Genomic DNA, 26,186 nt, shown 5'->3' on the forward strand with positions numbered 1-26,186 from the left:
AGAAAGAGCTCGACTAGGCATGAAACTGTCGCCCGAGAGAAAGAGCTCAACTAGGCATGAATCTGTTGCCCGAGAGAAAGAGCTCAATTAGGCATGAACCTGTCGCCCGAGAGAAAGAGCTCAACTAGGCATGAAACTGTCGCCCGAGAGAAAGAGCTCGACTAGGCATGAAACTGTCGTCCAAGAGAAAAGGAGCTCCACTAGGCATAAATATGTTGCCGAGAAAAAGAGCTCAACTAGGCATGAATCTGTCGCCCGAGAGAAAGAGCTCAACTAGGCATGAAACTGTCGCCCGAGAGAAATAGCTCAACTAGGCATGAAACTGTCGCCCGAGAGAAAGAGCTCAACTAGGCATGAAACTGTCGCCCGAGAGAAAGAGCTCAACTAGGCATGAAACTGTCGCCCGAGAGAAATAGCTCAACTAGGCATGAAACTGTCGCCCGAGAGAAAGAGCTCAACTAGGCATGAATCTGTTGCCCGAGAGAAAGAGCTCAACTAGGCATGAAACTGTCGCCCGAGAGAAAGAGCTCGACTAGGCATGAAACTGTCGCCCGAGAGAAAGAGCTCAACTAGGCATGAATCTGTTGCCCGAGAGAAGGAGCTCAATTAGGCATGAACCTGTCGCCCGAGAGAAAGAGCTCAACTAGGCATGGAATTGTTGCCCAATACACATCGAATTTGTTTAACCCCCTTTGCTAACGAAACTTAAGAAATCATAAACCAATTTGATATCATATGAAAGGGGACCGATGTAAGATACTACAAAGAATTCTAAACAGCACATATTTTTAGGAGTATTTTTTCTGTATCATCAATAATTGTGATTCAAAGTTCATTTTTCCTCCTCAGAAATCGGCATTAAAGTTACATTACCGCAAAATCGAACTAAGAAGCTGTGATACTGCTGGCACTTTTGTTATACTGGTTAGTTCAATTTAACCAACGCTGTCACTCACATACTATTACATCTTTACAAACAGGAAGTCGATCATCTTTAGGCCCTTAAAACACACATTCACACAGGATGCGCCAAATAAACAGCACGTTTTGGAATTAAGACCGCGGACACATGGACTTCACCGGGTAAGTAATGTTTTATTAGTTTAATATATAATCTATTGTGAACACAAATGTATATTTCAATTGAAAGAACTTGATAGGAAACATCACAGTAGTGAAAATATAACGAAATATGTACAAACCCCACTACGCTGATAATTTCGTGTGTTTTCCGTGTTGAAATGTATCGTTATTGTTTTGTCTTGTATATATTTACACTATGACTACCGAGAATTATTTCTATGGAAAATATAAGTAAAGACATATAAATGGCTCTATAGTTAGATATGATCGTAATCGACTGTATCTACATGTACTAGTACTGTATCAACTGAGTCACTATAGGACTTCAGTGTGTAATTCACACGACATATACATATGCACGCATACCACTCCTAACACACGTGTTCTACGAACTGATACACATTTTGATTAGGAGAATTAACAAAATCACACCAGGAGGTGGAGTGGTCCAAATTTAGTGATAATGCGATCGCCGTAGGCGCGAGCCGAATCTTTTTTGGCGAGGGGTCTGGGGCCACCAAGGCAGCGCCCTGGTAGGGGGTTCCAGGGGGGCGAAGCTCAGGCGGAAAATGAATATAGCAAATTTGCAATCATACGGGATCGTTTTCTAGAGAGCAAGTTGCACGAATTCATCGACGCGTTCAAAGATATATCTGACGTGACTTTCATGTGCGAGAATAATATCGAAAGTTTGTAACTTGCTCGTGTAGAGAAAGTTATTGACTTTTCGTTAATACACCATATTTACAAAGTCAACATGGACTAAAACAAAAATAAAAGCCTTTTAAACTATTTTTTTTTTTTGCTAACGGATCAGAAATCGGAGATATTATTTTTATTTACATTAATATATACATACAAATAAACAAAAGTTCAGTCCGCCTGAAGAAGACTGAGAGGGCAGAAAGGCCTTGCGGCAAAAACTTGTTTTTTTTTCTTATTTTTTTTATACAAAAGGATTTATGCTTATAGTTTATGCTTTTCATTAAAAATGGGCATTGGTTTAAATGGAATTGGTGTACCTACCATCATGTTCTTCTTATCGGAGCAGGCTCTTCATCCTCATAAAAACTGTCATGTGTTTCGATGCGGAATTTCCAATTATATTTTTTTGATAGCGGCAATTAAAAAGATAATAACCGGTGCAGATTTTCCGGCTCATATATGATCACGATACACTTTCACACTGTCACCTTGATTGAATGTCTGTACTTTTTTATTAGTAATAATCAATATAGCATTTAGGCATCTGTTTGTTTTGTTTTATTCACTATCTTCCATTTTCAAGGCTATTAAAAAAATTCCATCCTCCGAAAAAGGGGTCCTGACCCCAAGGACCCCCCCCCCCCCCCCCCCCCCTAGATTTAATAGGAAGGTGAATACATCGGGGCCTACTGATTGGATATTAAGGTGAGAGAAGTTTCCAAAGTTTTAATATGTGGGTCGGGCAATACATATAGATGTAAAATATATAGAAAAAAAAGTTATTTTTTCCTAGCCTGTTTTTGTCAGGGGGTGGTAAATAAGTGTGTATTTTGTTGTTAATTTAGATGAATTTTTGGTGCTGATTTCAATACAAGATGGCGGCCCCCATATAAAAAAAGTTCAAATTGGTAGAATTTTTTATAATTCCATTTAGAGGTTTCCGAGATGACATACTTCAAAATTATTGCTACTGGACCAGTGTTGAAAACTCCATTTAAGCAGTACAGTGATAAACGTTAACATTACCGTCTATGGGAAATCATTTGGTTCCGTGGTCCCTATACAAAACTAAAGAGTACAATATAGCTGTCCGGTATCACTAAAACCATAGAGTATGGATACCTACATACAGTTTGTATGATTACTTGGTCTGATGCACTGAACATTCTTGACCACAACATCCATTAAAATGCCTTCAATTTTTCTCCATTCTAAAATAATCTCATTGTAGTTTTGAACAGAAAAGCTCTGCAGCATTGCATTCTAACATCGTTTGGGGAAGTTAAAAATCTCTTGGCGGCAGGTAAAATGGCAAGAGTTTCTGTTTTATCTAATTCGATACACGTTCAGTTATTATCCACTAAATTGAAATAATAATTATGAAATGATAATTGTAAGATGACGTGACTTGTGGTTTATGATTATGTGTGTCAATACACTATATCCTCTTGATATTCTATGCCATTTTATTTACAAATAAATATGTGCTATACGCAAAACGTTTAACATGTGTACACAATGTTTTGGTGTTTCACTGGCATGTGGCAAGTTCTTCTTCTTCTTCAAAAAAAAAAAAAAAAAAAGGATTAGCTATATGTTCATCAACGTACGTAAACCTCAGTGTGTATATACTCGTGTAGATACCATACTTGACCTAAATTCTAATTCCGTTGTTTAAGTGTGTGTCAAGGATTTTTACAAGTGTTTTGAGAATTTGTTGACGTCATACGTTGATTTGGGGTCACTTACTGCCGTAAACTATGTAGAGAAAAATCCGTAATTTTGAATATATTTAGGTTTGTGAAAAAAAAAAAAAAAAAAAACCACGAAATGTAGGTCCTAAGTTATGAGTTCCAATTCGCTGATGTCAATCATAGATAACTTGACTAAACGTTTACATATACTACAGTAATATATATATAGGTTTGTATAGACATGATTCATATTGCTTCGTGGTGATACATGTAAAATCTAAATAAGTCTATGGGATTATAGGGGTCTTAATTTCGTTTTATACACTTGAAACACGTCCAAAAATAAAATACTAAATCTAACTAAAAGTAGACGTTATCAACAGGACACTGAAAATGATAACGACAGAACACTCTTATTATATTCAAAATTCTCTTTGTTTTCCATAATCGTATTACTATAACAAGTACGCGACCCTTGGAGATCGTACGATAATAGGGTTTCCACGAATTTGTGGGCAGTTTACAGAGGAGACTTTCCGTCTTCGATACCATCCGTTTTGTCGGACCTAAAACCCCTTAAACACTTCGCTGAATATTTTGTCATCCTGATGACTGACATAAGTGGCAGTAAACAATTTGGAAGAATATTCTACCTACTTTCGTTCACTCTCGGTTACGTGTCAAGAGTACCTCATGTCATTTCTGCTATATGATGTAACCTGTGTCACCACTGTTAGCTCGCCCGATTTATAAGATTTCTTCCTCGATTCCGAATGTCACAGGCTCTTGCATTTCCCCGTTTACCGTGCTTTTGTTATCCAAATAACATTTCATATATAACACAAATGATAGATTTGCTTCTACCTTCTACCTTGCAATATCAAATATCTTCGTTTATAGATAGAGAGGTTACACAATGAGTGGTTATTGGATATGGAATTTATTTCACACGAGTAAGTTATTTTTTAAAAGTTACAAAAGACACGAGCTTTAGCGAGGTTCTGGCACATTCTATAGGCCTCAAACTCCTCCTATATCTCTCAGTCTATTGAATCTGCTTTTAACACAGGTTTATCTAATATTGTAATTATAGGTGATTTTAATGCTAACTTACTAGCTATAAACCAGTCTTCTCACTTACGTGATATGTTTATTTCATTTTATTTGTCACAACTAGCAGAATACCCAACATTTAATACTGAAGCATCTTCTTTACTGCTAGATATAGTTTGTGCTAGTGATACCAATGCTATTAATAAGTGCATAGTTGTAGAAAGCTTTCTTGACCAACCTGTCAGATATCATTGTCCTACGTACTGTACTTTTAACGTCATACGTCCTAAAACCGGTGAAATACATTTTTAAGCGTAACGTTTGGCTCTTTGATCATGGTAATTATAATGTATTTAAAGATAAACTGAAATCTATTTACTGGAACGCATTGATTAATGTTGATATAAATGTTTCGGTTAAGAATTTTACAGGCACAATGCTTGACATCGCAAAAACTTGTATCCCAAATAAAAATATCACTGTTAAATGTAACGAATCTCCGTGGATGTCTAATGAAATTCAAAGACTAATTAGGAAACGGAAACACACACAAAAGAGCAAAACGTACCCTTATCAATGATCATTGGGCTAAATTCCGTCAAATGCATAATAAATGCATTAACACTATTTAACATGCAAAAGTCGCATAAATTAACAATCTCTGTGGTACACTCAAGAAACCATCTAATCTCAATGTGAAGAAGTGGTAGAAAACTGTATACTCATTATTACTAAATTATAGAAAATCCCCGATATCACCACTTCTTCACAATGACACTGTAGTTTCAGATGATTTTGAAAAAGCTTCCTTGTTCAACGATTTTTTCTGTTCCTTGTCAACTATTGATGACTCAAACTCAGCACTTCCAAACATTAATTACGAATGTAACCACACTCTTTCTAATATACATATCACTGCTATTTATGTAAAAGACGCTATATTAAATCTAGACTGCTCTAAAGTCATTGACCCCGACCTTGTGAATCATCGATTGTTTAAAGAATCTGTTGATATTATATGTAAGTCTCTAAGCTCACTGTTTAACCTATCTCTAACATCTGGCGTTTTCCCAACAGAATGGAAAACTGCTAATGTAACCCCTGTGCATAAAAAAAGAAAATAAGCCTATATTGACAAACTATAGACCGCTTTCCTTATTATCAACTGTTGGAAAATTAATGGAACGATACATTTTAAACATGTTTACAATTTTTCGTATGCCATCTTCCTAATATTTTCCCACCTATCTGGATTTAGATACGGTGTCTCACCCGTTAATCAACTTCTTGCTATCACTCATGATATTTACTCTGCTTTAGGCCATGGTTAAGAAATACGAATAGTCTCCTGTGATATGAATAATACAAATATATAATATAATAAAATGCTCTAAACTATCCCTTATCAACTGAAATAAAATTCATCTCTTATTTCTTCTAATCTTTTCATCTCTCCTCTTCTTTGAATTTCCCAATATTTCACCTATACAAGTATTACATAACTCACTTATGTATTTTCCCACGTGTTGCCGTTTACTTAATGTGTCATAAAAGGAGATGGATTAAAATAAGTTTCATACTTGTTTCCGAATCCCTTTCAAATTATGATTGTATGATTGTGTATTGTATATATATGAATTGAATGAAAAAATAAAGTTTATATATAAAAAAGAAATTAAAAAAAAAATTCAATTCTCCCAGGCTGTGACAACGGAACAAACCAGGCAAATCAGCGAGCAGATCATACAAGTTCCCCTTTGTCTTTATAAACATAAATTACTTCAGACCACGTATCAGCGTAATCATGTCAATTTATTATTTTGATGATAATGTACTACCGACAGTTGCCTGGCAACAACCAATGTTACGCACCAGTCGTTACTCTCTTGAGTTATCAAAGGTAAATGGTGGTCGGAACGAAAACTATTGGCAAAATTGAAATGTTCGCGTCTTTTTAATTGGCGGTGTTAAAATTTGACGGGTTAAATTTTGGCGATCTATATACGGACCCGCCAAATCGCCAAATTAAAGCCCCGCTAAAATTTCCCGCTATACGGTATTTATATTTTAAAGGAGGAACATGGAGATTTAGGAAATATTGTCAATGTTGGTAAAAATTGTACAGAATAAGTAATATTGATTATATATGCCATGGCCTTGGTGGCAGCCATGTTAGTTTATCATTTTATTGATACTGGACTGATTGTGTTTTATAGGAGGAACATGGAGTGGATCGTGGTATTTCTGTTGTTGGTAAATACCTGTTTGACTCGTGGTAAAACCATTGGTAAGTTGTACCGTTTATAATTGATAGCGATAATAGTTTATCATAATAGTATTCAGTTCATTACAAAGTAAACCATAATACAATATCATAATGTACAGTAAATGTGATTTAAAACCATACTACAATATCACAATGTACAGTACATGTGATTTTAAACTATACTACAATATCATAATGTACAGTACATGTGAATATAAACCATAATACAATATCATAATGTACAGTACATGTAGATTTAGACCAAATACAATATCATAATGTACAGTACATGTGATTTTAAACCATACTACAATATCATAATGTACAGTACATGTGATTTAACCATAATACAATATCATAATGTACAGTACATGTGATTTTAAACCATACTACAATATCATAATGTACAGTACATGTGATTTTAACCATAATAAAATATCATAATGTACAGTACATGTGATTTAAACCATAATACAATATCATAATGTACAGTACATGTGATTTTAAACCATTATACAATATCATAATGTACAGTACATGTGATTTTAACCATAATAAAATATCATAATGTACAGTACATGTGATTTTAACCATAATACAATATCATTATGTACGTAACATGTGATTTTAACCATTATACAATATCATAATGTACAGTACATGTGATTTTAACCATAATAAAATATCATAATGTACAGTACATGTGATTTTAACCATAATACAATATCATTATGTACAGTACATGTGATTTTAAACCATTATACAATATCATAATGTACAGTACATGCGATTTTAAACCATTATACAATATCATAATGTACAGTACATGTAATTTTAAACCATTATACATTATCGTAGTGTACAGTACATGTAATTTTAAACCATTATACATTATCGTAGTGTACAACACATTAAAACCAGAGGCACGTCGACCATTACAGTTATAAACGTTACAGTACAGTAAAACATCAGTACAAGGAAGAAAAATATTTTTTCAGTTGTTACATATATATTTTATACAACTCCTTCAATTATACTAGGCAATGACAGTTATAGTCTCGCTTCTAGTAACATTCTAAAATTATTCATAATCCATTGTACATGACAAATTCTTGAATTCCCATTTTAAAACCAACAGCTAAACGGCGGACTTTGCTTATATTCTATCTAGCTGATTCTGTACTTAAGCCCTTGACACAATATTTAAACAAGAAGATGCAATCAATAAAAACAAGGCAAATTGTCCTTAAATATTCTGAAATATTTGTAAAAAAATTGTTATTGTCAAATATTGATTTGTTGATATAATTGAATCTTACTCTTTCATTATTATTTTTTTCTTCTTCTAGAGATAAACGCCAGAACAGGCAAATGCTTGATTGTCGGTGAGGCACTTGAACTCAGCTGCAGTTTTAACAACAGAGATGAAGGTCACAACCTGCAACAACTACAAATATATCATACAGATAAGGCGAAAAGAACTGTGCTCAACAGCTCTGTGGCATATGATGAACGGTCTATTCGATTAGTTATTTCAAACATGGAAAAAGACGACAGTGGGATGTATGAATGTTACTATAAAAATGACCCATCTCAGTCAACGTCTCTGTTCTTCAAAGTGACAGGTACAGTAAAATAGAATATCATGCATGTAAAAACAAACATTTGTAGTATATATTCCTTTTTGCCGTGGTAAAAAAGTCGATGGTTTTTAGTTCTGGATTTTTATTTATAAACAATTAGATTGATTTAATGTTAAGGATCGCTGTCAAAAAATAGCATATGTGTCCATTTAATAGAAACACAAAAGCATAGGCGATGGACATCCATTTATGACTAGAATATCTACTGATTATATATACTATAGATAAGTAAAATAGGAGGCGTAAGCCTTTGCTGTTAACAAGTACATGTTTTAATCAATCAATTTGTCTATAGGCAAATATACAAAAGAATATAACTTATTTCAGAGCCTCGCCCTATGCCAGAAGACATGGAATGCATAGCCAATGTAACCAAAGTTATTTGTTCATGGACGGGTCAAGACAAATGTTCGTCTTGGAGACTGTTCTACTCCGTAAAGTATGTCAGAATAACGTTATAGCCTGCATGCTTGCTTTAATTTAGACAGGTGTTTGTTGATATGTCTACTGGTTCAGATACCACATTCTTTAATTCTCATTTTGAGAATGTGTCCCAAACCGAGATTGACCTTCGTATGGTGGATGTCTTCGATGAGGCAGAAGACGCTAATCCTTGTGAAACAACTGCCCTGTCCTTTTTTTTAACATTTACTGCATATCTACATGGTCATTTGTATTTTTGAAGATCTATTTTGATTTAGATTTAAGATTCTGTTATAATGTCGTTATGCTATTTTGATGGCAAATTTGAAGTGTCATTTATTTGAAAAATATGGTTGATATTGTTTCTACCTTTCAAATGAATAAATAAATAATTAATTTTTCTTTGTTTTCATGGTAAATACTCAAATGTGATTGGTCGAAAAATTCTTTTCATTCTTCTATGAAAGAAATTCCGAGAATGGCGCGAAAAATGTGACGTCACAATACGACAATTGACGTTGCGTGTTGATTTGAGAAAAAGAATCCCATTTAAAACCAGTAAAATTGCACATAAAACATGTTTTAAATTAGAAAATCATTTTCAATTATTTTTTAGTTTCATAGGGGTATGAAACAAATTTTGTTTGCAAACTTCTGTAAGAATCCGCGTAGCGGATTCATACTGTTTGCAAACAAAATTTGTTTCATACCCCGATGAAACTAAAAAAAATTGACATCAATGCTTAAATAAATTGCAGTAAAATGTTGAAAGTACCAATATTGTCTTGTCCAAAACTTTTAGTAACTTTCTAATTGAAAGGGAGACAATCCAAACAAATAAGTAACATTTATAACTTGTAGCTGTACCTCTAATAAAAAAGTAAAACAAATATTCTGTAACGCTGTGATTTGTTATAAATTGTGTATATTTAATTAAGGGTTAACTGTAATATTTTTTTACGTTATTGAGCAATAACACAAAAATCTGGGGTGTACTCTTTTCATAAACCGCTTCGCGGTTTATTCAGAGTACACCCCAGTTTTTTGTGTTATTGCTCAATAACGTGAAAAAAAAAAAAAAAATACAGTTAACCCTTATAATTTAATTAACAACGATAAGAAACATTTTCATTAAGTTATACATGTTTATTTTGCTCCAGATATTTAAAAACACATCGATAAATACAAAATCCCGTGAACAACGATTACTCCGCTGACGTCACAGTCATTATTTATGTTATGAGATGATATAATTTTTTGAGCCAATGAAAATGCTTGTTACAAGCAAAATTAAATTATTTGCGTATAACAATAACCTTGACTAATGAAATGTATTAAAAGGAAAACATTAATGGCGAACACTCTTGATCTATCCAAGATTAGTAAAATTGACATATATCTATATTATCTGAATTTGAATCTTTTCACTAAATCTCTTTGTCTAGCAACCTGATTACTGAGTCTCCTTTTATCAGATCATTAAGGTATTTTTTAAATTAATCTGATCAATCATTAAATACATTCATTTTTTTCCATTAAATCCCTTTGCTTATCAATCTTTTCACTGGATCCCCTTGTCTATTAATCTGATCACCAAGTTCTTTTTAAATTAATCTGACAAATCACTAAAAACATTTATTTTTTCCCTTAAACCGCTTTGCCAATTACTCTTTTCACTAAATCTCTTTGCCTATCACTATTTTCACGAAATCCCTTTGCCTATCAATCTTTTCACTAAATTCCTTTGTCTATTAATCTGATGACTAAATCTCTTTGTTAGCTAGTCTAACGACGAAATCCCTTTGTATATAAATCTGATCACTAAATCCCTTTGCCTATCAATCTTTTCACTAAATCTCTTTGCCTATCAATCTGATCACTAAATCCCTTTGCCTGTCAATCTTTTCACTAAATCTCTTTGCCTATTACTATTTTCACGATATCCCTATGCCAATTAATCTGATCACTAAATCCCTTTGTCTATAAAGCTGATGACTAAATCCCTTTGTTAGCTAGTCTGATGATTAAATCCCTTTGTCTATAAATCTGATGACTAAATCCCTTTGTCTATAAATCTGATGACTAAATCCCTTTGTTTATAAATCTGATCACTAAATCCTTTTGTTTATCAATCTTATCACTAAATTCCTTTGTATATAAATCTGATCAGTAAATTCCTTTATCTAGAAATCTAATCACTAAATCCCTGTGTTAGCTAGTCTGATAACTAAATTTCCTTAAGTTAATCTGATTACAAAATCACTTTATCTATGAATCTAATCGCTAAATCCCTTTGTCTTTAAATCTGATCACTAAATCCCGTTGTCTATAAATCTGATCACTAAATCCCTTTGTTTTTAAATCTGATCACTAAATCCCGTTGTCTATAAATCTGATCACTAAATCCCTTTGTTTTTAAATCTGATCACTAAATCCCTTTGTCTATAAAATGATCACTAAATCCTCTTGTCTTTAAATATGATCACTAAATCCCTTTGTCTCTAAAATGATCACTAAATCCCTTTGTCTTTAAATCTGATCACTAAATCCCTTTGTCTTTAAATCTGATCACTAAATTCCTTTGTCTATAAAATGATCACTAAATCCCTTTGTCTTTAAATCTGATCACTAAATCCCTTTGTCTATTGATATAATTATTCTTTGTTTATTGTACTATTGATTGGTATTTATTTGCTTTGTTGTTTCACACATGTACAGTGGAAAACCAGAGACCGAGTGTGTAATTCCAGCTCAAAATATACCACGACAATGCGCAGATAGCAGATTAAGTTCCAGCTATAAAGTATGTATAGAGATAAAGTAGCAATTAACATCACTTATACATGCATATATTTATATGTATATATACACTTTTATGTATATCTACAGATAGTCATTAAGATAACTTTTAATATAATTAACTCTTAATTCAAAAGCTCATATTTGATGACCATTGGCGATACCATAATTTCTTTTGGTGTGAGAGATGTATGCCATACATAGTATAACTATTACATCAACCTGACACTAATGTTATAATGAAGACAAAAGCATGTCTGAAAATAAATATCGATTATGTCACAAAGATTTGTTATTTCTATTCTGAATGGCCTACGTTATCAAGTATCATCCCCTTTCAGCTGGTTTCTTCTCTCTTCCTTTTGTTTTTATCTGATTTAAATAGGTTTTTTTTATTACTTAGTAGATGCGATCAAGGTGTCGTATTGACAAAACCATGAAGCTCGAATGCCGTATGGAGAATTTCCGAGGTAATTATGCATTCCGTCTTCAAAGAAACACATCCTTTGGACATCTGACGGAGAAAGTGATCAGGAAGAGGTTCGACGATACCATTAGTGAGTTTATCTGGAAAAAGAAAAGAAGATTGCATACAATTGCTTTACTACATATATTTTGTGTGATGCTCATTACGTTTCAAATCATATCTTAACTGCGAGAAAAGTTAATAAAGGTTAACTGGTAGACAATTGTCAATTATTTATAACTTTAAATGACATGGCATTTCAATTGCCTTTTTATAATTTATTTAGATTATTCATCCACGACGAAAATATTTATCTGTAAAAACAGTACATACACTTAAAGACACGACGACTAATAAATCTATGACGAAATTCATTTTGTAGTGAAACTCGATCGTTTACGAAACTTTCAAGTGAACATAACGTCCAAAACTTTGACCCTCGGCTGGCAATTTCTGCATTCTCCATACTATTTTGACAATGGAATTAGCTGTATGCTGACCTGTGGTGAGGAAACAAGGCCTCTAGTAAGTAGTCAACGAACAGTGACCAAAACCAAATGAATTGTTATTTAATGAAAGTCTTTGTTCATGTCCAATGTTCATAATTTCATCTGCAGTCAACGAAATTAAAATGTGATAGCAGTAACTTCACAAACACACAATGTGCGCTGACTGTGTTACGTATTGCCATTCATGTAAAACTCCATAGTTTCCTTGTTAATATTTCAGGCATTCTCACGTGACGACCGGAGTGTAAATGTCACAGGAATCGTTTTCGGAAACCTTCGTCCGTTTACGAATTACACAGTAAAGGTGAAATGCCAGGTCAACGGAAGTCGTTATTGGGGAGATCCAATCGAACATTCATACCTGACAGAGGAGGATAGTGAGTATATAGTGGAGGTATTGAATACCCTTAAATAGTGAGCATTGAAACAAGTGCGGTTAATAGTGAGTGTTGTTGAATGTTCAATTAGTAGTGAGTATTGTTGAATGTTCAATTACTAGTGAGTATTGTTGAATGTTTAATTAGTAGAGTATTGTTGAATGTTTAATTAGTAGTGAGTATTGTTGAATGTTTAATTAGTAGAGTATTGTAACATGTTCTGTTAGAAGAGAAGATTATTATAACTAGTTTAGTTAATTGTGACTACTGTGACATGCTCAGTTAGAAGTAAGTATTGTAGCATGCTTAATTCGAATTCAGTACTGTATCATGTACAGTTAGTAGTGAGTACTGTAACATATACAGTTAGTAGTGAGTAGTGTAACATGTACAGTTAGTAGTGAGTACTGTAACATATACAGTTAGTAGTGAGTACTGTATCATGTACAGTTAGTAGTGAGTACTGTATAGTGTACAGTTAGTAGTGAGTACTGTATCATGTACAGTTAGTAGTGAGTACTGTATCATGTACAGTTAGTAGTGAGTACTGTATCATGTATAGTTAGTAGTGAGTACTGTATAGTGTACAGTTAGTAGTGAGTACTGTATCATGTACAGTTAGTAGTGAGTACTGTATCATGTACAGTTAGTAGTGAGTACTGTATAGTGTACAGTTAGTAGTGAGTACTGTATCATGTACAGTTAGTAGTGAGTACTGTAACATGTACAGTTAGTAGTGAGTACTGTATAGTGTACAGTTAGTAGTGAGTACTGTATCATGTACAGTTAGTAGTGAGTACTGTATCATGTACAGTTAGTAGTGAGTACTGTATAGTGTACAGTTAGTAGTGAGTACTGTATCATGTACAGTTAGTAGTGAGTACTGTATCATGTACAGTTAGTAGTGAGTACTGTAACATATACAGTTAGTAGTGAGTACTGTAACATGTACAGTTAGTAGTGAGTACTGTATCATGTACAGTTAGTAGTGAGTACTGTATCATGTACAGTTAGTAGTGAGTACTGTATAGTGTACAGTTAGTAGTGGGTACTGTATCATGTACAGTTAGTAGTGAGTACTGTATCATGTACAGTTAGTATTGAGTACTGTAACATATACAGTTAGTAGTGAGTACTGTATCATGTACAGTTAGTAGTGGGTACTGTATCATGTACAGTTAGTAGTGAGTACTGTATCATGTACAGTTATTAGTGAGTATTGTATCATGTACAGTTAGTATTGAGTACTGTAACATATACAGTTAGTAGTGAGTACTGTATCATGTACAGTTAGTAGTGAGTATTGTATCGTGTACAGTTAGTAATGAGTACTGTAACATGTACAGTTAGTGAGTACTGTATCATGTACAGTTAGTAGTGAGTACTGTATCATGTACAGTTTGTAGTGAGTACTGTATAGTGTACAGTTAGTAGTGAGTACTGCATCATGTACAGTTAGTAGTGAGTACTGTATCGTGTACAGTTAGTAGTGAGTATTGTAACATGTACAGTTAGTAGTGAGTACTGTATCATGTACAGTTAGTAGTGAGTACTGTATCATATACAGTTAGTAGTGAGTACTGTATAGTGTACAGTTATTAGTGAGTACTGTAACATTTACAGTTAGTAGTGAGTACTGTATCATGTACAGTTAGTGAGTAGTGTATCATGTACAGTTAGTAGTGAGTACTGTATAGTGTACAGTTAGTAGTGAGTATTGTATCATGTACAGTTAGTAGTGAGTACTGTATCATGTGCAGTTAGTAGTGAGTACTGTATAGTGTACAGTTTGTAGTGAGTACTGTATAGTGTACAGTTAGTAGTGAGTATTGCATCATGTACAGTTAGTAGTGAGTACTGTATCATGTACAGTTAGTAGTGAGTATTGTAACATTTACAGTTAGTAGTGAGTAGTGTATCATGTACAGTTAGTAGTGAGTACTGTATCATGTACAGTTTGTAGTGAGTACTGTATCATGTACAGTTAGTGAGTAGTGTATCATGTACAGTTAGTAGTGAGTACTGTATCATGTACAGTTTGTAGTGAGTACTGTATAGTGTACAGTTTGTAGTGAGTACTGTATCATGTACAGTTAGTAGTGAGTATTGCATCATGTACAGTTAGTAGTGAGTACTGTATCATGTACAGTTAGTAGTGAGTATTGTAACATGTACAGTTAGTAGTGAGTACTGTAACATGTACAGTTAGTAGTGAGTACTGTATCATGTATAGTTAGTAGTGAGTACTGTATCATGTACAGTTAGTAGTGAGTATTGTATCATGTAGAGTTAGTAGTGAGTAGTGTAGCATGTACAGTTAGTAGTGAGTATTGTATCATGTCCAGTTAGTAGTGAGTATTGTATCATGTACAGTTAGTAGTGAGTATTGTATCATGTACAGTTAGTAGTGAGTACTGTATCATGTACAGTTAGTAGTGAGTACTGTAACATATACAGTTAGTAGTGAGTACTGTATCATGTATAGTTAGTAGTGAGTACTGTATCATGTATAGTTAGTAGTGAGTACTGTAACATGTACAGTTAGTAGTGAGTATTGTATCATGTATAGTTAGTAGTGAGTACTGTATCATGTACAGTTAGTAGTGAGTATTGTATCATGTAGAGTTAGTAGTGAGTAGTGTAGCATGTACAGTTAGTAGTGAGTATTGTATCATGTCCAGTTAGTAGTGAGTATTGTATCATGTACAGTTAGTAGTGAGTATTGTATCATGTACAGTTAGTAGTGAGTACTGTATCATGTACAGTTAGTAGTGAGTACTGTATAATGTACAGTTAGTAATGAGTATTGTATCATGTACAGTTAGTAGTGAGTACTGTATCATGTACAGTTAGTAGTGAGTACTGTATCATGTACAGTTAGTAGTGAGTACTGTATCATGTACAGTTAGTAGTGAGTACTGTAACATGTACAGTTAGTAGTGAGTACTGTATCATGTACAGTTAGTAGTGAGTACTGTATCATGTACAGTTAGTAGTGAGTACTGTATCATGTACAGTTAGTAGTGAGTACTGTATCATGTACAGTTAGTAGTGTGTACTGGAACATGTTCAGTTAGTAGTGTGTACTGGAACATGTTCAGTTCGTAGTTCTTAGATAAATCTTATTAATAATATTATATGAATACATTTTCCAAAAGTACATAACACACATATGCATTTGGTACATTGTGAAGGCATGTACATACAGCATCATTAATTTACCTTATTACCCGTTTTTACATTTACTCTATACATATCATAGACGCTTTTGTGTTCACTGTCTTTTTTTAAAAATAGTTTAATATATATGTCTGTGCTTCGAGACACAAGAACATAGAACAGTTACACAGATTTAGTAGATAAACAACAAACAAATCGTTGTCTGTTTTAATGACCACCTGGGTAAATAATCACTGTTTTTAAAAAAAAAAATAGTTTAATATATTTGTCTTGATAAACGGACAGATTGCCTTGGAAATTCGACAACTTACATGTCTGAACTGTCGCTTTTACTTCATGACCAATTTGATATAAAAAAAGAAATCGCGATTCCATATAAAAATCAATAAATCGGACCTGCTAATATGCTAGGTTCAAAGGTTGTAGAGGTCATAGTTCAAAAGTTGTTCAGGCGGCAGTGACTTTATTGAGTTGCCATATTGCGTTTTGCATTTTACTCACACAAAACAAAATTGATGGTATGTCATCATATTCCAACGCATATGATTAATGTTGCAAAAACATACAGTATAAGTTGGCCGAAAGATAAACTAATTTTAAACATTTTACTTGTAGTGCCCCTTGTTGGACCAGACACGACTCACAACTCCTACACAATAGAAAGGTGTGAAGCAGAACGTAACCGTACATGCTTAAATATCCATGTCAAAGTAAGTAAACATTTGGTATTATCGTGTTAAATAATTATTGTCTCCCGGCTAATGAATAAACATTTTAATATGCAGTGTGGCGAGCATTTCCATTGCTTAAAAAGGATGTTATCAACTTATAATATAAAACATAACGTCATCGTTTGTAACGTCGCTTTTGATTGGTTGATAAAGATTTGTGAAAAAAATCAGGGAAAAAGAGTCCGTCAATAATAGTAGATTTCTTCAGGGATTGTATAGTGTAAGTTAAATCATAAGGATTGACTTGAATATGTCTTAATGTTCTTTAGCTATAACACAAACACAATGCAGTGTACTCTCATCTTAAACCGCTTCGTTTTGAGGTTTATTTAGAAAACACGTCATTTTTGTTAAATACACTGTAGCTCTATTAAAAAAAAAAAAAAAAAAAACAAAAAGAACAACAACAATAAATGTGTATATTAATTTAATCTTTAGATGATTAACCCTTATACTGATATTTCGTATATCAAACATGATTGTAGTGACAACATTTGAAGTTTAAGTAAGTTGTTAATGATGTTCTTCATGTCTATATTGTAGCCGGTCAATGCTTTAAAAGCTTGTGGCATTATAACCGGATATGACGTTGTGGTCAGAGGCAATAGCAGGACGAAAATGGAACCACAGCGGTTTGAGATTTCAGTCACTCCATCAACGCTGAAGTTAAGGCTAGATGACAGAATCCTCCCACCCTACAATGTATCGTTATGGTCGAAAACCTCCAAGGGGCTATCAAGCCGATCGACAAATGTTTTCATCAATCCTGGAATGGGTACGTTTTTATATTGATTGATTATGCTATCATATTTATTATTTTACATATTCAAGGAGTAATTCTGGTTGATTGAAAACAAGAATAAACTGTTGTGTATTTTATACAATGCTAACGTTTACATGCTCAACCTTATTTCCATTATCCATTAGTGTTAGCCTCTAATTCTATCTTTTATATTTAAATTGGATAGCTACTTAGTTACACCCGCATATTTAGAAACATACGGTGCTATAAACCATTATCATCAGATTGCTGTTGTTGTTATTTATTTACATTATTTCGATACACGGTTAATGAATCATAAACCGTTCAGCTGTATATTATCGTTACTTCTCGATGAAAGTTATTTGCTAAATATTGATGCAGCAATACTGTGTATTTTTAATATTTTGCAACTTAAATAAAAAGAAATAATAATAATAATAATAAAAAAAAAAAAAAAAAAATGAAATCGTGAAAATTGCAAATGGTACACATTTTTAAGCAAAACAAGTATCTAGGCCGAAACGATCGCTATATTGTCATAGCTCACGTAAAGTAATTAAGCTTTTCTAATTAATTTGTATGTTCAGACGATGATATCATTGAGGAAGTGATTGTAGAGGAAGACGACTCACACTACTTAGTTACGATGAAGCCCGACACCCTTCCTTCGCCCTATATCTTCCATTGGTGTTACGGAGTTCAAAGCTTCATCAAGAGGGTCACCTGTAAGGTAAGTACTGTGGGGAGCCAAAAATATGGAGGCTAAATTTGTTTGGTTTACAGTAGGCCTTTATTTTAACGTCAGATATCACGTTTAATTTTGAAAATTGTATTAATAAGATTTGGAATTTATGAGGATGGTTTATGTAAGTGTGACTGGGGTGGTGTATGTAAATGTGAGGGTGGTGTGTGTATGTGTGAGGGTGGTGTGTGTATGTGTGAGGGTGGTGTGTGTATGTGTGAGGGTGGTGTGTGTATGTGGGGGTGGTGTTGTTTGTTTGGGGTGGTGTTGTTGTGTGAGGGGGGTGTTGTATGTGTGAGGTGGTGTTGTTGTTGGGGTGGTGTTGTATGTGTGAGGGTGGTGTTTTTGGGTGTTGCAGGGGGGTGTTGTTGTGTGCGGGTGGTGTTGTCTGTGTGCGGGTGGTGTCCTGTTGTGTGGGGTGGGGTGTTTTGTGTGGCGGGTGGTCTCTGTCTGTGTGGGGGTGTTCTTGTCTTTGTGCGGGTTGGTGTCTGTCTGTGTGGGGGTTTGTGTCTGTCTGTGTGCGGGTGGTTCTGTCTGTGTGGGGTTGGTGTCTTTTGTGGGTGGTGTCTTTGTTTGGGGGGGTGTTGTATTGTGGGGTGGTGTGTTGGTATGGTGTTTCGTGTGGGGGTGGTGTGTCCTGTTGGCGGGTGGTGTTTGTGGGGCGGGTGGGTGTGTTGTGTGCGGGTGGTGTGTTGTCTGTGTGCGGTGGTGTGTTTTGCTGGTGTGCGGGTGGGGTTGTCTGTGTGCGGGGGGTTTTGTCTGTGTGGGGGGGGTTTGTTCTGCGGTGGTGTCGGGGGGTGTTGTGTGGGTGGTGTCTGTCTGTGTGGGGGTGTTGTGTCTGCTTTGTAGTGCGGGGTCTTGTCTGTGTGAGGTGGTGTGTGTTGTGTGCGGGTGGTTTTTTGGGGTGGTGTCTGTCGTGTGCGGGTGGTTTTCTGTTGTGGTTGCGGGGGTGTAGGTTGGTGTGAGGGTGGTGTGGGGTCTGTGTGGGTGTGGTTTCGGTTGGGTGGTTTTTGTGCGGTGTGTCTTTTTGTGTGGGGTGTTGTTTGTGTGGGGTGGTGTTATGTTTTCGGTGTGTTGTTTGTGGGGTGGTGTCTTGGTTGTCGTGAGTGTTTTCTTAGTGTTGTGTTTTGTATTTGTGAGGTTGGTGTTGTATTGTTGGTGTATAGTGTTTTGTAGGGTGGTTTGTACTGTTGCGGTGGTGGTGTATGTGATGAGGTGGTGTATGTCGTGTGTGATGGTTCTGTATGTGTGGGGTGGTTGTTGTTGCAGGGTGGTGTGTGTTATGTGAGGGTGGTTTGTAATTTAGGTGGTGTGTGTTGTTGATGGTAGGTTTGTTGTAGGGTGTGGTGTTTGTGTGTGGTGGTGTGTATGTGTGAGGGTGGTGTGTGTATGTTTGAGGGTGGTGTGTGTATGTGTGGGGTGGTTATGTACTGTGCGGGTGGTGTGTGTCTGATGTGCGGGTGGTGTTGTTGTGTGCGGGTGGTCATCTGTACTTGTGCGGGTGGTGTGTGTTGGTGGGGTGGTGTGTGTTGTGTGGGGTGGTGTCTGTATGTGTGGGGTGGATTCCTTGTGTGCGGGTGGTGTGTGTCTGTTGCGGGTGGTGTGTTCATGTGGCGGGTGGTGTTGTCTGTGTGCGGGTGGTGTGTGTTGGTGGGGTGGTTGTCTGTGTGCGGGTGGTGTGTGTATGTGTGCGGGTGTTGTGTGTATGTGTGTGGGGTGGTGTGTGTATGTGTGAGGGTGGTGTGTGTATGTGTGGGGTGGTGTATGTATGTGTGAGGGTGGTGTGTGTATGTGTGGGTGGTGTTGTCTGTGTGACGGGGGTGGTACTGTTGTGTGCGGGTGTGGTTCTGTTGTGTCGGGTGGGTGTCTGTTGTGTGCGGGTGGTGTGTTGTCTGTGTGGGGTGGTGTTGTCTGTTGTGCGGGTGGTGTCTGTCTGTGTGCGGGTGGTGTATGTGTGGGTCGTGGGTCTGTTGTGTGAGGTTGGGTTGTGTGTGTGTGCGGGTGGTGTATGTCTGTGTGAGGGTGGTGTGTGTCATGTGTGGGGGTGTTTCTGTGTGTGGGTGGTGTCCTGTCTGTGTGCGGGTGGTGCTGTGTCTGTGTGGGGTGGTGTGTGTATGGTGGTGTTTCGTATGCGGGTGGTGTCGTATGTGTGAGGATGGTGTTGTTTTGTGCTGATGGTGGTGTGTTGTTGTGTGGGGTGGTGTTTGTCTGTGTGCGGGTGCTGTTGTTGTGTGGGGTGGTGTTGTATGTGTGGGGTGGTGTCTGTTTGTGGGTGTGTTGTTTGGTGTATCGGTTGGTGTGATTTGTGTGGGTTGGTGTATGTCTTTGTGCGGTGTGTTTTGTCGGGGGTGGTTGTGTTAGGCATGTGTGAGGGTGGTGCTGTCTGTGTGCGGTGGTGTCTGTTGTGGAGGGTGGTGTCTGTCTGTGTGAGTGTGGTGTTGGTTTGTGTGGGGTGGTTATGTGCGTGGGGTGGTGTTGTGTTCGATGTGTGGGTGGGTCTGTGTGGGGTGGTGTTGATGTGTGTGAGGGTGGTGTGTCTCTGTGGGGGTGGTGTCTGTTGTGTGCGGTGGTGTGGTTTTGTGGGTGGTGTGTTCTGTGTGCGGGTGGTGTTTGGTGTGACGGCGTGGTGGTGTATGTGTGCGGGTGTGTCTGTGTGGGGTGGTTTGTTCTGTGTGGGGGTGTGTTGTCTGTGGGGTGAGTGTGTACTGTATGTGTGCGGGTGGTGTTGTGTGTGGGGTGGTGTTGTCTGTGTGGGGTGTGTTCTACTGTGTTGGGTGGTGTATGTATGTGTGAGGGTGGTGTGTGTATGTGTGAGGGTGGTGTGTGTATGTGTTGGGTGGTTTAAGTGTGAGGGTGGTGTACGTATGTGTGAGGTGGTGTATGTTTGTGTGAGGGTGGTGTGTGTATGTGTGAGGGTGGTGTTTGTATGTGTGAGGGTGTGTGTGTCGTGTGCGGTGTGTTTTTTGTGTAGGGTGGTGTGTATGTGTGAGGTGGTTGTTTGTGTTGCGGTTGGTGTTTGTGTGAGGTTGGTGTATGTATGTGTGAGGGTGGTATATGTATGTGTGAGGGTGGTGTGTTTGTGTGAGGGTGGTGTATGTATGTGTGAGGATGGTGTATGTATGTGTGAGGGTGGTGTATGTATGTGTGAGGGTGTGTGTGTTGTGTGACGGGTGGTTTTAGCGTGAGGGTGTGTGTGTTGTGTGCAGGGTGGTGTCTGTGTGTGAGGGTGTGTACTGTGTGTGGGTGGCATGGTCTGTGTGCGGGTGGTGTGTGTCTTGTGCGGGTGGTGTTGTGTGTGTGCGGGTGGTGGTCTGTTGTGTGAGGGTGGTGTGTGTATGTGTGGGTGGTGTGTGTATGTGTGAGGGTGGTTCTGTTGGTGTGAGGGTGGTGTGTGTTGTGTGGGTGGTGTGTGTATGTGTGCGGGTGGTGTTGTTGTGTGAGGGGTGGTTCTGTGGGTGTGGGGGTGGTGTTGTAGTCGTGCGGGTGGTGTGTGTATGTGTGGGTGGTGTGTGTATGTGTGAGGGTGGGTGTTGTTGTGTGGGGTGGTTTGTCTGTGTGCGAGGGTGGTGTGTGTCTGTTTGCGGAGTGGGTGTGTGTCTGTGTGGGGTGGTGTACTGTACTGTGTGGGGTGGTGTCTGTGTGGGTGGGGTGGTGTCTGTTGTGTGGGGTGGTGTTGTTGTGTGGGGTGGGTGTTGTTGTGGCGGGTGGTGTGTTGGTGGGGGTGGGTGTGTTGTGTGCGGGTGGTGTTGTCTGTGTGCGGGTGTGTGTCTGTTTGTGAGGGTGGTGGTTGTCTGTGTGTGGGGGTTGTTGTCTGTGTGTGGGTGTTGTCTAGTGTGCGGGTCGTGTGTGTCTGTGTGGGGGTGTTGTGTGTGTGCGGGTGGGTGTCTTGTCTGTGTGCGTGTGTGTGGTGTGTCTGTGTGAGGGTGGTGTATGTATGTGTGAGGGTGGTGTATGTATGTGTGAGGGTGGTGTGTGTCTGTGTGAGGGTGGTGTGTGTATGTGTTGGGTGGTTTCCGTTGCGGGGTGGTGTCCGTCTGGTGAGGCGTGTGTTGTTGTGTGTGGGTGGTGTGTGTGTGTGAGGGTGGTGTTTGTATGTGTGAGGGTGATGTGTGTATGTGTGAGGGTGGTGTATGTATGTGTGAGGGTGGTGTATGTATGCGTAAGGATGGTGTATGTTTGTGTGAGGTTGGTGTATGTATGTGTGAGGTTGGTGTATGTTTGTGTGAGGGTGGTATATGTAAGCGTGAGGGTGGTGTGTGTATGTGTGAGGGTGGTGTATGTCAGTGTGAGGGTGGTGTATGTATGTGTGAGGGTGGTGTATGTATGTGTGAGGGTGGTGTGTGTATGTGTGAGGGTGGTATATGTAAGCGTGAGGGTGGTGTGTGTATGTGTGAGGGTGGTGTGTGTGTGTGAGGGTGGTGTATGTGTGTTGTGGGGTGGTGTATGTATGTTGGGGTGGTGTGTGTTGTGAGGGTGTGTGTGTGTGTGTGAGGGTGGTGATTGTTGTGTGGGGTGGTGTGGTGTTGTGTAGCGGTGGGTGTCTGTTTGTGTGGGGTGGTCTATGTCTGTGTGTGGGTGGTGTGTGTTGTGGGTGGTGTGTGTTGTGGGTGGTGTGTGTTGTGTGGGGTGGTCTCGTTGGTTGCTGTGGGGTGGTGTGTGTCTGTGGCGGGTGTGTGTGTTGTGGGCGGGTGGTGTGTGTCTGTGTGGGGTGGTGTGTGTGTGTGGGGTGGTGGTGTCTGTTGGGTGGGTGTGGGGTGGTGTATTGTGTGCGGGTGGGTGTCTGTCTGTGGTGCGGTGGTGTGCTGTCTGTGTGCGGGTGGTGTCTGTCTGTGTGCGGGTGGTGTGTGTTGGGGTGCGGGTGGTGTTGTGTTGTGTGCGGGTGGGTGTCTGTCTGTTGGGGTGGTGTTGTTGTGTGCGGGTTGGTGTTGTCTGTTGTGCGGGTGTGTGTGTTGTCGGTGTGGGGTGGTGTGTGTATGTGTGAGGGTGGTGTGTGTATGTGTGGGGTGGTGTATGTGTGAGGGTAGTGTGTGTATGTGTGAGGGTGGTTGTGTGTGTGTGAGGGTGGTGTATGTATGTGTGAGGGTGGTGTGTGTATGTGTGAGTGTGGGTGTTATATGTGGTGGGGTGGTGTGTCTGTGTGGGGTGGTGTGTGTGTTGTGTGAGGGTGGGTGTGTATGTGTTGGGTGGTTTAGTATGAGGGTGGTGTCGTTGTGTGAGGGTGGTGTATGTTTGTGTGAGGGTGGTGTGTGTGTGTGCCGGGTGGTGTTTGTATGTGTGCGGTGGTGTTGTGTTAGTGCTGTGTGAGGGTGGTTTAGTGGTGCGGGTGGTGTTGTCTGTTGTCCGGTGGTGTGTGTGTGTGTGCGTTGGTGTTGTCTGTGTGGGTTGGTGTATGTTGTGTGCGGGTGGTTTGTAGCGTGGGGTGGTGTGTGTATGTGGTGAGGTGTGGTTATGTCAGTGTGAGGATGGTGTATGTATGTGTGTGGGTGGTGTATGTATGTGTGGGGTGGTGTGTGTATGTGTGAGGGTGGGTACTTGTAAGAGTGCGGTGGTTGTTGTTGTGTGCGGGTGGTGTATGTTGTGTGCGGGTGGTTGTTTGTCTTGTGTGGGGTGGTGTCTGTTAGTGTGCGGGTGGTGTGTGTTGTGTGGGGTGGTGTATGTGTGGTGGGTGGTGTTGTTGTGTGCGGGTGGTGTGTGTTTGTGTGGGGTGGTTTGTTGTGTGCGGTGGTTTGTTGTGTGCGGGTGGTGTGTTTATGTGTGCGGGTGGTGTGTGTTGTGTGGGGTGGTCTGTGTGTGTGGGCGGTGGTTTGTATGGGGGGGTGGTGTGTGTTGTGGGTGGGGTGTGTGTCTGTGTGCGGGTGGTGTTGTTGTGTGGGGTGGTGTGTGTCTGTGTGAGGGTGGTTATGTCTGTGTGAGGGTGGTTTTGGTCATGTGTGAGGGTGGTGCTGTGTTGTGTGGGGTGGTGTAGTATGTGTGGGGTGGTGTATGTATGTGTGGGGTGGGTTGTATGTTGAGGGGTGGTGTTGTTGTGTGGGGTGGTGTTGATGTGTCGGGTGGTGTATGTGGGTGCAGGGTGGTGTTGTCTGTGTGGGGTGGTGTTGTGTGTGGGCGGTGGTGTGTGTCATGTGTGGGTGGTGTTGTCTGTGTGCGGGTGGTGTCTGTCTGTGTGGGGTGGTGCTGTCTGTGTGAGGGTCTGTGTGTCTGTGTGCGGGTGGTTGTGTGTGTGTTGGGTGGTGTCTGTCTGTGTGCGGGTGGTGTGTGTCTGTGTGCGGGTGGTGTCTCTCTGTGTGCGGGTGGTGTCTGTCTGTGTGCGGGTGGTGTGTGTCTGTGTGCGGGTGGTGTGTGTCTGTGTTGGGTGGTTTCCGTGTGCGGGTGGTGTCCGTCTGTGTGCGGCTGGTGTCTGTTTGTGTGAGGGTGGTGTGTGTGTGTGCGGGTGGTGTTTGTATGTGTGCGGGTGCTGTGTGTCTGTGTGCGGTGGTGTATGTCTGTGTGAGGGTGGTGTATGTATGTGTAAGGATGGTGTATGTTTGTGTGAGGTTGGTGTATGTATGTGTGAGGTTGGTGTATGTTTGTGTGAGGGTGGTATATGTAAGCGTGAGGGTGGTGTGTGTATGTGTGAGGGTGGTGTATGTCAGTGTGAGGATGGTGTATGTATGTGTGAGGGTGGTGTATGTATGTGTGAGGGTGGTGTGTGTATGTGTGAGGGTGGTATATGTATGTGTGAGGGTGGTGTGTGTATGTGTGAGGGTGGTGTATGTGTGAGGGTGGTGTGTGTGTCGTTGCGGGTGGTGTGGGTCTGTGTGCGGGTGGTGTGTGTCTGTGTGGGGGTGGTGTATGTACTGTGGTAGCGGGTGGGTCTCTGTTGTGTGAGGTGGTTGTGTGTGTGAGGGTGGTGTGTGTATGTGTGAGGGTGGTGTGTGTATGTGTGAGGGTGGTGTGTGTATGTGTGAGGGTGGTATATGTATGTGTGAGGGTGGTGTGTGTATGTGTGAGGGTGGTGTGTGTATGTGTGAGGGTGGTGTATGTATGTGTGGGGGTGGTGTGTGTGTGTGTGAGGGTGGTGTGTGTATGTGTGAGGGTGGTGTGTGTATGTGTGAGGGTGGTGTATGTGTGTGTGTGGGTGGTGTGTGTGGGGGGTTGGTGTGTGTGTGTGGGTGGTTGTGTGTGTGTGGGTGGTGTGTGTATGTGTGAGGGTGGTGTGTGTATGTGTGAGGGTGGTGTATGTATGTGTGAGGGTGGTGTATGTGTGGGGTGTGTGTGTGTGTGTATGTGTGAGGGTGGTGTATGTAAGTGTGACTGGGGTGTGTGTATGTATGTGTGTGAGGGTGGTGTATGTGTGTGTGTGAGGGTGGTGTATGTATGTGTGAGGGTGGTGTGTGTATGTGTGAGGGTGGTGTGTGTATGTGTGAGGGTGGTGTCGTTGTGTGGTGGTGTGTGTTGTGAGCTGGTGGGTGTGTCATGTCCTGTGGGGGTGTCTGTAATGTGGGGTGTGTCTGTATGTGCGGGTGGTGTATGTCTGTGAGGGTGGTGTATGTTGTGTGCGGTGGTGTGTGCTTGTGGGGGTGGTGTGTGTCATGTGTGGGGGTGGTGTGTATGCTGTGACGGGTGGTGTCTGTCATGTGTGGGGTGGTGGTGTGTCATGTGTGAGGGGTGTTGGTGAGGGTGGTGTGTATGTGTGAGGGTGGTGTCTGTCCCTGTGCGGGTGGTGTCTGTCTGTGTGGGGTGTATCTTGATGTGGTGGTGGTGTGTGTGTGT

General features: G+C 39.6%; 1 protein-coding gene across 1 annotated transcript in view; it reads left to right on the forward strand.

The window, feature by feature from the left end:
* Window positions 1-1,011: 1,011 nt before the first annotated feature.
* Window positions 1,012-26,186, forward strand: part of LOC117322109 — a 37,575-nt gene continuing 12,400 nt past the window's right edge. Inside the window, exons 1-11 of the mRNA XM_033876864.1 lie at window positions 1,012-1,083; window positions 6,752-6,822; window positions 8,151-8,426; window positions 8,772-8,883; window positions 11,586-11,670; window positions 12,073-12,223; window positions 12,515-12,657; window positions 12,862-13,018; window positions 16,814-16,908; window positions 17,473-17,704; window positions 18,280-18,422. Coding sequence (XP_033732755.1) covers window positions 1,070-1,083; window positions 6,752-6,822; window positions 8,151-8,426; window positions 8,772-8,883; window positions 11,586-11,670; window positions 12,073-12,223; window positions 12,515-12,657; window positions 12,862-13,018; window positions 16,814-16,908; window positions 17,473-17,704; window positions 18,280-18,422 — 1,479 coding nt within the window. The 5' untranslated portion in view covers window positions 1,012-1,069. The remainder of the gene's footprint in view (window positions 1,084-6,751; window positions 6,823-8,150; window positions 8,427-8,771; window positions 8,884-11,585; window positions 11,671-12,072; window positions 12,224-12,514; window positions 12,658-12,861; window positions 13,019-16,813; window positions 16,909-17,472; window positions 17,705-18,279; window positions 18,423-26,186) is intronic.

The sequence above is a fragment of the Pecten maximus genome, chromosome 2, assembly GCF_902652985.1.
Source record: "Pecten maximus chromosome 2, xPecMax1.1, whole genome shotgun sequence".
NCBI classification, from domain to species: Eukaryota; Metazoa; Mollusca; class Bivalvia; order Pectinida; family Pectinidae; genus Pecten; species Pecten maximus.